The 12,364-nt window shown below is 42.7% G+C and overlaps 1 protein-coding gene across 2 annotated transcripts in view; it reads left to right on the top strand.

The window, feature by feature from the left end:
* Positions 1-12,364, top strand: part of nadkb (NAD kinase b) — a 99,065-nt gene that overhangs the window by 41,377 nt on the left and 45,324 nt on the right. For both annotated transcript variants that reach the window (XR_010017605.1, XM_063045301.1), the window contains exons 4-5: positions 5,058-5,187; positions 12,016-12,124. Coding sequence is in view for 1 of the 2 variants with exons in the window: in XM_063045301.1 (XP_062901371.1) it covers positions 5,058-5,187; positions 12,016-12,124 (239 nt within the window). In the remaining variant the exon portion in view is untranslated. The remainder of the gene's footprint in view (positions 1-5,057; positions 5,188-12,015; positions 12,125-12,364) is intronic.

Raw genomic sequence — 12,364 nt, 5'->3', positions numbered from 1 at the left:
GTGCAATCCCATACCCAATCTGAATGATCTCTTGCACCCAGCACTGGACAGGCCACACTTGGAGTTTTGTGAGAAACGATGAGAGGAGCATTTGATGGCTCTAGGCCTGTATTTGCTGGAGTTTAGAAGGTTGGGGCGGGGGGCTCATTGAATCCAATAGAAAATTAAAAGGCCTTGATAGAGTGGACTTGGAGAAGATGTTTCTTATAGTTGGGGGGGTCTTGCACCAGTACACCCCTTTAGAACAGAGGTGAGGAGGAATTTCTTTAGCCAGAAGGTGGTGAATCTGTGGAATTCATTGCCACAGATGGCTGTGAAGGCCACGTCATTGGGTATATTTAAAGCGAAGGTTGATATATTCTTGATTAGTCAGGGTGTCAGAGGTTATGGGGAGAAGGCAGGAGAATAGGGTTGAGGGGGATAATAATCAGTCTTGACTGAATGGTGGAGCAGACTTGATAGGGTGAATAGCCTAATTCTGCTCCGATGTCTTATGGTTGTAATAAAGCCAGTGGAGAATTCTGGCATCCCCAACATTGTGTCTGCTGAGAGAGAAAACAAAAGTTAACATTGTAAGTAGAGAGATTGGGTGTGGGAATGGGCTGGACAGCTACATTAGTAGGCAGTTCAAAGTTTCAAAATGTATTATGAAAGTACGTATATGTCATCATTTACTTCCCTGAGATGCATCATTTTGTGGTGATCTGCAGATGGTATAAAGAAACACAACAGAGTCAGTGAAAAACTACAACGTTTGTACACACAAAGATGACCAATATGTAAAAGAAGGCAAACTGTGCAACTACCAAAAAAACCCAAATGTAATACATAATATTGAGAACACTGGTAAAGTTCGTGAAACTGAGTCCAGAGGTTCTGGACCTCAAACCTTACAAAGTGATCACCTAATTACTTGGTTCCTTCAATATAGAGAAGGCCATCTTATGACCTTCAGTAAAATAGAAGTGCACATGAATTTTTGCTTTGCCTGAGAGGACTATTTGGGTTCCTGGGTGGTGGGAAGGGACAAAGTATAAGAGAAGGTGCTGCATGGGGTAGTAATGTGAGGAAGAGAGTGGTGGATGGAAAAGAGAGAGCAGGAGGGAAATGTTCCATTCGCAATGTTGATGCTTCCTTCTGAATTTAAAACTGACTCATTTTCTCAAATTTGCAGTTTTGCTGAAGGATCCTTGACCTGAGGTGTTAACTGTTTATCTTTCCACAGATGCAGCCTGACCTCTCGGGCAGTTTTGTTGTGTTGGTGGGTTGAGTTCAATTACTGCAGTTTTGCTAACTTATCTGGGAATCCCTGAATGGGAGCAAGGAATGTACAGTTGGTATTATTATTGAGATACAGCGTGGAGTAGGCCCTTCCAGTCCTTCGAGCCACGCATCCCAGGAACTCCTGATTTAACCCTATCTTAATCACAGAACAATTGACATTGGCGAATTAAACTATCAGCTGGTATGGCTTTCAACTGAGGGAGGAAACCGGAGCAGCCGGAAGAAACCCAAGCGGTCATGGGGAGAATGTACAAACTCCTTACGGTCAGTGGTAGGAATTGAACCTGAGTCACTGGTATTGTAAAGCGTGTGATAACCACGGCACCACTGTACTGCCCTTGTCAGAAGGCATTCTGTCATGTCTCTAATCTAAACAGTGCAAAGCTGCCCTTGCTGGGAAAGTTTAATTCTCTTAATACTGCTGCTATAATCAGCTGACAGTACTATGTCCAAATGCTGGAATATTTTGAAGCGGGCATTAAAGAAAGAAAATATGGAAATGCATATTAGTATCAGTAAAGCAGAGGTTAAGTGTATAATCTGGGAAAAAATCAACCAAATGTGGCAAGAAAGATGGGACAGGGAGGGAAAAGGGAGGCATTTGTATCAAATGCAAAAAAGTGTTGCAGGTACTAGGGTAGGTAGTGGATACAGAAGAGAGGAAACTGTGTGAACTAGGTTAAAGCTGGGGCACTGTGCATTAAACAAAACATTGAAAATGATAGGGAAACACCAGACAGGATTGTGTGAGGAATGTCAGGAAGAGGAGTCAGTAGAACATAGAAGCATAGAAACATAGAAAGTAGAAAATACTGCCATTCAGTACGATCATGGCTGATCATCCAACTCAGAACCCTGCACCTGCCTTCTCTCCATACCTCCGATCCCTTTAGCCACAAGGGCCATATCGAACTCCCTCTTAAATATAGCCAATGAACTGGCCTCAACTGTTTCCTGTGGCAGAGAATTCCACAGATTCACCACTCTCTGTGTGAAGAAGTTTTTCCTCATCTCGGTCCTAAAAGGCTTCCCCTTTATCCTCAAACTATGACCCCTCATTCTGGAACATGTAGTTCTGAGTTGCAGGAAGTATGGGATACAGAGGGAGATGATGAGAATTAATCTAAGGGAATTGGGGGTGCAGGAATTCACATTAAAAGGGTTGCTGGGCATTGGTGAGAGAGCACAGGTCAGGGTATTTTTAGCTTTCTTAAGGAGTACAGGGTTTTTTTTATAGGATATGAAGGATAAGCAAGAATAGGGTACTAGGATGGCCAAAGATGGGAGGATAAAGTGTAGGTTGGGGGGGGGGGTGCGGTGTGTGTGTGTGTGTGTGTGTGTGTGTGTGTGTGTGTGTGATATTTAGATTTAGAATGCAAGTCTTTTGCACACTCCGGAGCAGAAGGTGGCGGTAATGCACCATTAAGCTGGGTGCCAACCACCGTGAAACAAGACAGAGAAGAAGATGATGGCCAGGCATCATCACTGAAGATGATTGCAGGGTTTGTCAACGAAACGTTGGTTATAATGGAAACCTGTATATGACTTGAAACCTGAGAGGAGTTTATTGGTGGTATAGCAGTTTATCACCTTCTACATTTTTCATTACCCATATGGTGTCATTGTTTTAGTTATGTAGTCTATAAACTAATTTAATAAGGAATTTCCCTTATCCATAAAAGTGATAGGTTTTTCAGAAGCTCTATCTTTTATATCTTTATTTCTTTGTCTTTCATCTCCTGGGATTAATTCCCCTCTGAGCATTGTTTCTCAGCTCTTTACTTAGTTTGCTTGGTATTTGTGTTTGTACTCTAAAATAAATTGAAATATTGGAATTAAGACTGCACACCATTCTTGTCTCCTGGAATAACCCTAAGGATCAGAAACTAAAAAGTACCTATCTCAAATTTTAGTATCCCCACATTCAATGTTCCCTCTAATTTGTAGTAGTCAGTGTGCACAAAAATCTTACGTTGTGCAGATTTTTTTTCCTGTGACAAAAGTATGTGCGCACTGAATGTACATATGGGACAGTTTATGCAGATTTACAAAATATTTGACATAAAACTGCACAGAATAACAACAAAATAACATACATATTTAAGTCATTCAGTTATTTTATTTCTCTGTCCTGTCTTTGGCATTTACCCATTCTTTGTAAACTCTATCTAGATTAATAGAACTTCCATCCAATTGATAGCTTTTGATTCTCATTAATATATCCAAATGACACTCACCTAAACGGTTTCTCAGCTTGTTTTTGAGTTGATTCATTAGGCTAAAACCTCGCTCACAGTCCGCACTAGACGCAAGAAAGGTTCGCCCAATGTCCATCAACTGTACAAGGTTGCAAAACTATTCATTTTGAAGTACAAATGCTACCATTTGAGCAAAGTTTGAAATCGGTTTGGATTTAATTTTTTCTTGCACGGAAAACTTGAAATCATTAAACTGTCTAACTGTTACAATATTGTCATATTTTGAAAATCATGATATTTTAGACATAAGCCATTAACTTGTTCATCGCCAAATGTGAACTCACAATCTGCAATTGCGGAGAAATCAAAAGCTGACCATTCTTGTACCTCAACTTTGATTTCCTCTGGGTTTGATCGTTTTCACTCTCGCTCATCTGCACTCAACCGTAACATGCGTAGCACTCCTGTAACAGGTAATGACGGGTTTTGTTGCCTGAGCTTTTGTACACCGTCCAAGTGCGATTTACTTGCCAAAAGACGCTTCACAAGTCAAGTTTCCAAATACCATCCCACTTCTTTCCACTAGCAAATTCTCTAGCAACTTTCGCATCACGACAATACAAACAGATAACTCCAGTTTCCGAATCATACGTAAATATTTCTTGTAGCTGAACGTTCATGACCTCATGAGCTTTCGGTGTAACAGTTTCTACTATTGAGTTGTGATGTAATGTTGAAATTGTACAAGGCATTGGTAAGGCCAAATTTGGAGTATTGTGTACAGTCCTGGTCACAGAATTAGAGGAAAGATGTCAACAAAATTGAGAGAGTACAGAGGAGATTTACTAGAATGTTACCTGGGTTTCATCTCCTAAGTGACAGAGAAAGGTTGAACAAGTTGGGTCTTTATTCTTTGGAGCGTAGAAGGTTGAGGGGGGACTTGATAGAGGTATTTAAAATTATGAGGGGGATAGATAGAGTTGATGTGGATAGGCTTTTTCCATTGAGAGTTGGGGAGATTCAAACAAGAGGACATGAGTTGAGAGTTAAAGGGCAAAAGTTTAGGGGTAACATGAGGGGGAACTTCTTTACTCAGAGAGTGGTAGCTGTGTGGAATGAGCTTCCAGCAGAAGTGGTTGAGGCAGGTTTGATGTTGTCATTTGAAGTTAAACTGGACAGCTATATGGACAGGAAAGGAATGGAGGGTTATGGGCTGAGTGCAGGTCGGTGGTACTAGGTGAGAGTAAGAGTTTGGCACGCACACACACACAGCCTAGAGGGAACTATGCCCACAATTGTTAGCCATCCTTATTCTTCACTTGTCCATCTGTTTCCTTTTCTCATTCACTTAAAGCAACTCTTACGTGTTGTGTCACGTGATATGTTTCTTGATAATATTCCTGTGAAAACTGTTGTGTGTTTTGCAGTTCTAAAAAATTACTGTTGTGAGAATTCTTTTAGATGAGGGTAAATATTGATTGAAAATCACCATTGAAAATGTTATTTCTGGATTGGAGTATGCTGGAATATATTCTGCATTTGCATGTGTAATTCTTTATTCCTACTTCTATCCAGGCATATTCAGGATCCAACTAGTCAAAGGTTGACTTGGGACAAACCACCGACGAACGTACTGGTCATCAAAAAAGTCAAGGATGAAGCTCTTCTGGAGCCATTCAAGGAGTTGTGCACTTTTCTCATTGAGGTGATACAACACATTAGTGTGCTTTTTCTATGTCATCATAGATTTTTCTTTGGAACCTGCGTGTTAAGTTGTTGCAGGAAGGGGAAAACGTAGTGGTGTTTGAGAATGAAATGGTGAATGGTCCCATCAAAATGTTGGAACGGAGTAATGGACATTACATTTGATCATAGCAGCAAAAGTAGAGGATAACCCATGGAGAAAACTGAGGAAGAAGGTGGAGATAAGAGTGGTGGGTGCCTGGAATTTGCTTCTTGGGATGGTGGAGGTGGCAGAAACATTAGAAATTTTCATGAGATGTTTAGCTGGGAACACGAATGGGAAAATGGAAGGATATGGATATTGTGTAGGGAGAAATTTATTGAATGCCAGCAGTCCTTAAAAAAAATCTTTAGACATAGTTTAAATTTGTTGGCATTCAACTGTATACATGTATACCGTGAAATTAAATATACCTGTGGACCACAGTGTCGAGATGCACAATAGTTAATGTCAGGTGGGAACTAGAGAAAGGAATTCAATGTGAGACATTGACTTGCTCCAGAGAAATTGCCTTGCCTGGTGAGTATGTCCAACAGTTTATGTCCTGACGAAGGGTCTCAGCCTGAAACGTCGACTGCACCTCTTCCTATAGATGCTGCTTGGCCTGCTGCGTTCACCAGCAACTTTTATATATAGTTATGTTTACAGCTTTGATTATGCTTTTTCAACACATTTTCATCTGGAGGGTGGGGTGTCCGGGATGTTTTTAAATTTTGGAGATTGATTTCATTGGATATTCCAGTCACTTGAAATCTTGGAGAAGCTGTCAGCTTTAATCTCTAGCCTGTACCAAGCTGAGGTGAGAACAAAGGCTGACAACAAATGGGCCATTCAGTCCATTAAGCCTGTTCTTCTGTCAAGTTTTTATTCAGTTTTTTGGTCATCTACTATCATCTCCCTCTTTTGGCATGTAACCAAATTTTGATAATGATATTGATAATGTATATAAGCTACCTTATGTATTTATAATTATTGTACTTTATCTTATTGTGTTCTTTAGCTTGTGTGTTTTTGTGCTGCATTGGATGTGGAGTAACAATTATTTTGTTCTCCTTTGCACTCGTGCACTGCAAATTTATTAAACAATCTTGAATCTTGTAAGGGGCTTTGACATTTTTCCATGCTAAAGGTGTGGTATAAATTAAGATTTCTTTTGCATAATCAGATTGTGCTCATTGTAAGTTGATTCCATTAATATCTTCTTTACGCCCTTTGAAGCTGTTAGCACTTCATTCTATTCTGGAATCAAATCATGTGATTTGATTTCTGATTTCTAATCTTGGTTTTACAGATGATAGTCATGAATTTTGCTGTAGTTTTCTGTTGCTTCTGAGAAGCAGCAAAATATTGAAGGTGTATTAATGCCAATGCCAAATACCAACTGTCAATAACCTGGGGTGGAGGTCACTGTTAACTTGAGACCTAACTGGTCTCACTACATAAATACTGTGGCTACAGAGCAGGTGGGAGAATGTGTGACTTGCAGAGAGTCACTCATCTGACATTTTGTTGTCTTTCATCATTTACAAGGCAAAAGTCGAATGCATGATGCACAAGTCTTTACATGTCTGGATGACTTCAGGAGAAATGTGTCTCCTTTTCACCCACTTATCATCAACAACTCTACAATTAGCTCCGCTTCTACATTCAGGTTCCTGGGTATCATTATTCTGCAATACCTTATGGGAAAATCATATCTCCTTCATTAACAAAAAGGCTCGGCAGAACATACTGGTGCCATTCTACACTGCCATCATAGAGAGCATCTGCGCGTCAGCCATTACTGTTTGGTTCGGTACAGCATCCTCTCACAATATACAAAAACTACAGTGAACTGTTACATCAGCAGAGAAGGTTGTTGGCTGCAGTCTGCCATCACTGCAGGACTTGTATGTGTCTAGGACAAAGAAGCAGGCAGGAAAAATCATTGTGGACACTACTTACCCGAAAGACTGCCTTTTCCAGTAGCTCCCCCCCCCCCGGAAAGCATTATAGGGCTAATAAAACAAAAACATGCCATCTTAAAAGTTCCTTACCAAAGGTGATTAATCAGTACAGCCATTCCAGATAGCCACCCTCACCCCCCCCCTCATCTTTTACCTCTGTTCTACACTGCTGTGTAAACACTTTAAACCATTTTTTGATAACATGTCTATAAAATACAGATGGAGAATTAGGCCATTCATCCCACTGAGTCTGCTCCCTCATTCTATCATGGCTGATTTATTATCGCTCTCAAATACATTCTTCTGCCTTCTCCCCGTAACCTTGGACACCCTTACTGATCAAGACCCTATCAAACTCGGCTTTAAATATACCCAATGACTTTGCTCCAAGCAATCTATGGGAATGAATTCTACAAATTCATGCATTCTAAATACATGGAAGTATTTATGCACATTTTATTCCATAGCCATAATTTAATCCCTAAATTTATTTTCATTTAATTTTTTATAATTGATGCTGTTTTTGTTGCATGTCTCGACGCCACACCTCAGCAAATTCCTGATGCATGTAAATGTATCCAAAAACTTGGACACCATAGACAAAGCTTCCTACTTCATTGGCAACCCTTCATCTCCCTGGATATTCAGTCCCTCCATCAATGTAGCTCAAAGGGCGCAGTTGTCACTTTTCTTCCAGGCAGTGCATCCTAGATTATAACATGATATTCCAACAGCACCTCTTAAACCAGAGTCCTGGTCGCAAGGGTGGGGGCAGACTGGAATTCGTAGCCCAATGGTCTAGGACCCTAAGTCAGGGAGGGGGTGGGTTGGTTTGGAAGTCGTAGCCCAATGGTCCAGGACCCTGGGTCGGTGTGGGGGGGATGGAGTGTTCTGGAGGTTGTGGCCCAAGGCTCTAGGACCCTGGTCGGTGTGGGTGAGGGGGTAGTCTGGAAGTTGTAGCCCGATGGTCCAGGACACTGGGTTGGGGGTGGGGTGTTTTTGTCTGGAAGTCGGAGGCCTGCTGTATACAAGTCTGGAAGTTGGACACCTAGAGGTGGCCTGCCTTGGGATTGGAACCTGGCTATGTGTGTCATCGGATGGGTGGGAAAGAGAAAAGGGGCTTATTTTATTGTTCTGTTTTGTTGCTGTGATTGTGTTGTTGGTGTTGTTTTGCTGAACACCGTGGACATGCTATGTTGGCAGTGGGAAGTGTGTTGAAACTTACGGGCTGGCCTCAGCACATTCTTGGGTTGTATTAGATGTTAATGCAAACAACACATTTCATTCAGTCCCCTCTACCACCACTCTGCTCCGTCTAGCGGAATTAGTCCTTACTCTTAATAATTTCTCCTTTTGCTCCTCCCATTTCCTCCAAACTAAAGGTGTAGCTATGGGCACCCGTATGGGTCCTAGCTATGCCTGCCTTTTTGTTGGGTTTGTGGAACAATCTATGTTCCGTGCCTATTCTGGTATCTGTCCCCCACTTTTCCTTCGCTACATCGACGACTGCATTGGCGCTGCTTCCTGCACGCATGCAGAACTCGTTGACTTTATTAACTTTGCCTCCAACTTTCACCCTGCCCTCAAGTTTACCTGGTCCATTTCCGACACCTCCCTCCCCTTTCTAGATCTTTCTGTCTCTGTCTCTGGAGACAGCTTATCCACTGATGTCTACTATAAGCCTACTGACTCTCACAGCTATCTGGACTATTCCTCTTCTCACCCTGTCTCTTGCAAAAACGCCATCCCCTTCTCGCAATTCCTCCGTCTCCGCCGCATCTGCTCTCAGGATGAGGCTTTTCATTCTAGGACGAGGGAGATGTCTTCATTTTTTAAAGAAAGGGGCTTCCCTTCCTCCACTATCAACTCTGCTCTTAAACGCATCTCCCCCATTTCACGTACATCTGCTCTCACTCCATCCTCCCACCACCCCACTAGGAATAGGGTTCCCCTGGTCCTCACCTACCACCCCACCAGCCTCCGGGTCCAACATATTATTCTCCGTAACTTCCGCCACCTCCAACGGGATCCCACCACTAAGCACATCTTTCCCTCCCCCCCTCTCTCTGCATTCCGCAGGGATCGCTCCCTACCCAACTCCCTTGTCCATTCGTCCCCCCCATCCCTCCCCACTGATCTCCCTCCTGGCACTTATCCGTGTAAGCGGAACAAGTGCTACACATGCCCTTACACTTCCTCCCTCACCACCATTCAGGGCCCCAAACAGTCCTTCCAGGTGAGGCATCACTTCACCTGTGAGTCGACTGGGGTGATATACTGCGTCCGGTGCTCCTGATGTGGCCTTTTATATGTTGGTGAGACCCGACGCAGACTGGGAGACCGCTTTGCTGAACATCTACGCTCTGTCCGCCAGAGAAAGCAGGATCTCCCAGTGGCCACACATTTTAATTCCACATCCCATTCCCATTCTGACATGTCTATCCACGGCCTCCTCTACTGTAAAGATGAAGCCACACTCAGGTTGGAGGAACAACACCTTATATTCCGTCTGGGTAGCCTCCAACCTGATGACATGAGCATTGACTTCTCTAACTTCCGCTAAGGCCCCACCTCCCCCTTGTACCCCATCTGTTACTCATTTTTATGCACACATTCTTTCTCTCACTCTCCTTTTTCTCCCTCTGTCCCTCTGAATATACCTCTTGCCCATCCTCTGGGTCACCCCCCCCCATCTTTCTTCCCGGACCTCCTGTCCCATGATCCTCTCGTATCCCCTTTTGCCTATCACCTGTCCAGCTCTCGGCTCTATCCCTCCCCCTCCTGTCTTCTCCTATCATTTTGGATCTCCCCCTCCCCCTCCAACTTTCAAATCCCTTACTCACTCTTCCTTCAGTTAGTCCTGACGAAGGGTCTCGGCCTGAAACGTCGACTGCGCCTCTTCCTATAGATGCTGCTTGGCCTGCTGCGTTCACCAGCAACTTTGATGTGTGTTGCTTGAATTTCCAGCATCTGCAGAATTCCTGTTGTTTACATTTCATTGTGTGTTTCATTGTACATGTGATAAATGAATCTGGAGAAAGACAAGGATGGCCAGTGCATGGGTCCCCCTTTAAGTTGCATGCAGCTGTATTTGGATATATTGCTTCATTGTGACTGGATGTAAATCTGAGAAGTTCCTAGAAGGAGTTTCATTGGGAAAACTACAGCATTTAAGGTGGCTTAACACAACCTTTTCAAGGGCAGCTCCTGGTGGACAAAAAATATTTTTTCCAGCTAAGCGCTGATTCTGAAAGGGAACAATGGAATTCAAAGGTGTCATGGTTCCATTTCTGCTTTTTAAGTCATGTTCAAGTTCATTGTCATCCAATCTTATTGCCAAATGAAATGACATTCTTCTGGACCAGGTTGCACAACACAGGACATAACTCGCACATAGCACAAAGTAATATTACCGCAAGTAAACTAACAAATAATAAAAGATATTCCCAAAGGTTGGGATTTGCATATAGTGCATTTATGACTCCAGTCAAACAGTAAACAGTTCTTCATATGTGATGAGATCTGGTGGTGGCAGGGAGTTAGTCTACTAATGCTAAAGATAAATGCAGCATGCTGCCTATCTGAAACTCTTCAAAAGCCTTACTGTTCCTAAGCCCATCATCACTTCTGCAGCAAAGGCAGCTGACAGCAGCTCACTAGAGTCCTCTGTCCTGGGCTCCAGTCTTTCAAGTTGTCCCCTGGTGTAGCACATCTTCTAGATCCTTCCAGGAGTGAGGTCTTTCGAACTTCTGTTGGTGTTCCTGTAGGTTTGTGTTTTTACGGGATGGGGTTGCTAGCCCTGTTTCACAGCCTGGCTGGGGACTGTCCAAAGTATAGTTATTTTTGTGTTAATTCGTAGGTCACACTTGTTCCCCTCTTCCATCCTACCCTCACTCTTTGTCAGCTTGAGAGAATCATGACATAGTGTTCCTAGCCGGCCTCTGTTAGGGCAGAATTATTTCTCCTTCAGAAGAAGGAAAAGCTGACAAGTGGATGGTAACCCCTGGTGGAAAATGATAGTAGCCTGGTGGTAATTGGCAGGATGGACATGGGAAAACGAGATAAATTGTCCTTGTACTGAGCTGTGAGCTGGGGTGCATGGTCTGGAAGAAAGATGGAATTGGATCCAATAGCAATTTTTCAGAAACAACTTGTGTAAATGCTTGACCTTATTAGAGCTCAGGGCATCAGAGTTCAGAATTCAATTCCGATGGCATCTGTAAGGAGTCTGTATGTCCTTCCTGTGGAATGTGTGGGTTTTCTCTGGGTCCTCCGGTTTCCACCCATAGTCCAATAACGTATCAGTTTGTAGGTTAATTGGTCAATATAAATTGTCCTGTGATTAGGCTAGGGTTAAATCATGGGTTTCTGGGGGGTGCGGCTGGAAGGGCTGTTCTGCACTGCATCTCTAAATAAGTAAAGTAAAATTAAATTAAAAAAATACAATTTTAAAGGGCTCTGAGGCAAGAACGGGAGTGAGACACAATGTTGCATGTTTAAAAGGGCAATGCAACTGAGTAAGGGGTGGGAAGTTCAAGGGTGATATTAGAGGAAGGTTTTTTACTCAGAGAGTGGTTGGTGCGTGGAATGCACTGCCTGAGTCAGTGGTGGAGGCAGATACACTAGTGAAGTTTAAGAGACTACTAGGCAGGTATATGGAGGAATTTAAGGTGGGGGGGTTATATGGGAGGCAGGGTTTGAGGGTCAGCACAACATTGTGGGCTGAAGGGCCTGTACTGTGCTGTACTGTTCTATGTTCTATGTTAATTAGTTAAAACAAAATCCTTGGGGTAGACTCTAAAGAAATGTTCTCCTCTTTTTCACCATGCCTTTGTATATCCAGGAGAAACACTTGGTTGTATTTGTTGAGAAGAAGGTGGTGGATGATGCAGCGCTCGCTAAGGATGTAGACTTTGAGCGCATCAGACAGCAACTTAGCCCCTTCCGAGAAGGTGAGATGATAGGCACGGGTACCATCATTGTGTAGATTTATTTAAAGAATAAATGTAGCTGTTATTAATTTCCAGCATCTGCAGAATTCCTGTTTGCTGTTATTAATTTAGTATTTTGGGATATGGGTGTTGGTAGGAAAATCAGACTCTACTGTCTTTGCTTGAGTGCTGTTACATTAGGGTGTAGAATTGATATTTTTCTTTGAGTTTAACTTTCCTATCCTTGTATTTTTATGTATT

This window comes from Mobula hypostoma, chromosome 4 (genome assembly GCF_963921235.1).
Source record: "Mobula hypostoma chromosome 4, sMobHyp1.1, whole genome shotgun sequence".
NCBI classification, from domain to species: domain Eukaryota; kingdom Metazoa; phylum Chordata; class Chondrichthyes; order Myliobatiformes; family Myliobatidae; genus Mobula; species Mobula hypostoma.
This window is presented reverse-complemented; position numbering and strand designations above follow the sequence as displayed.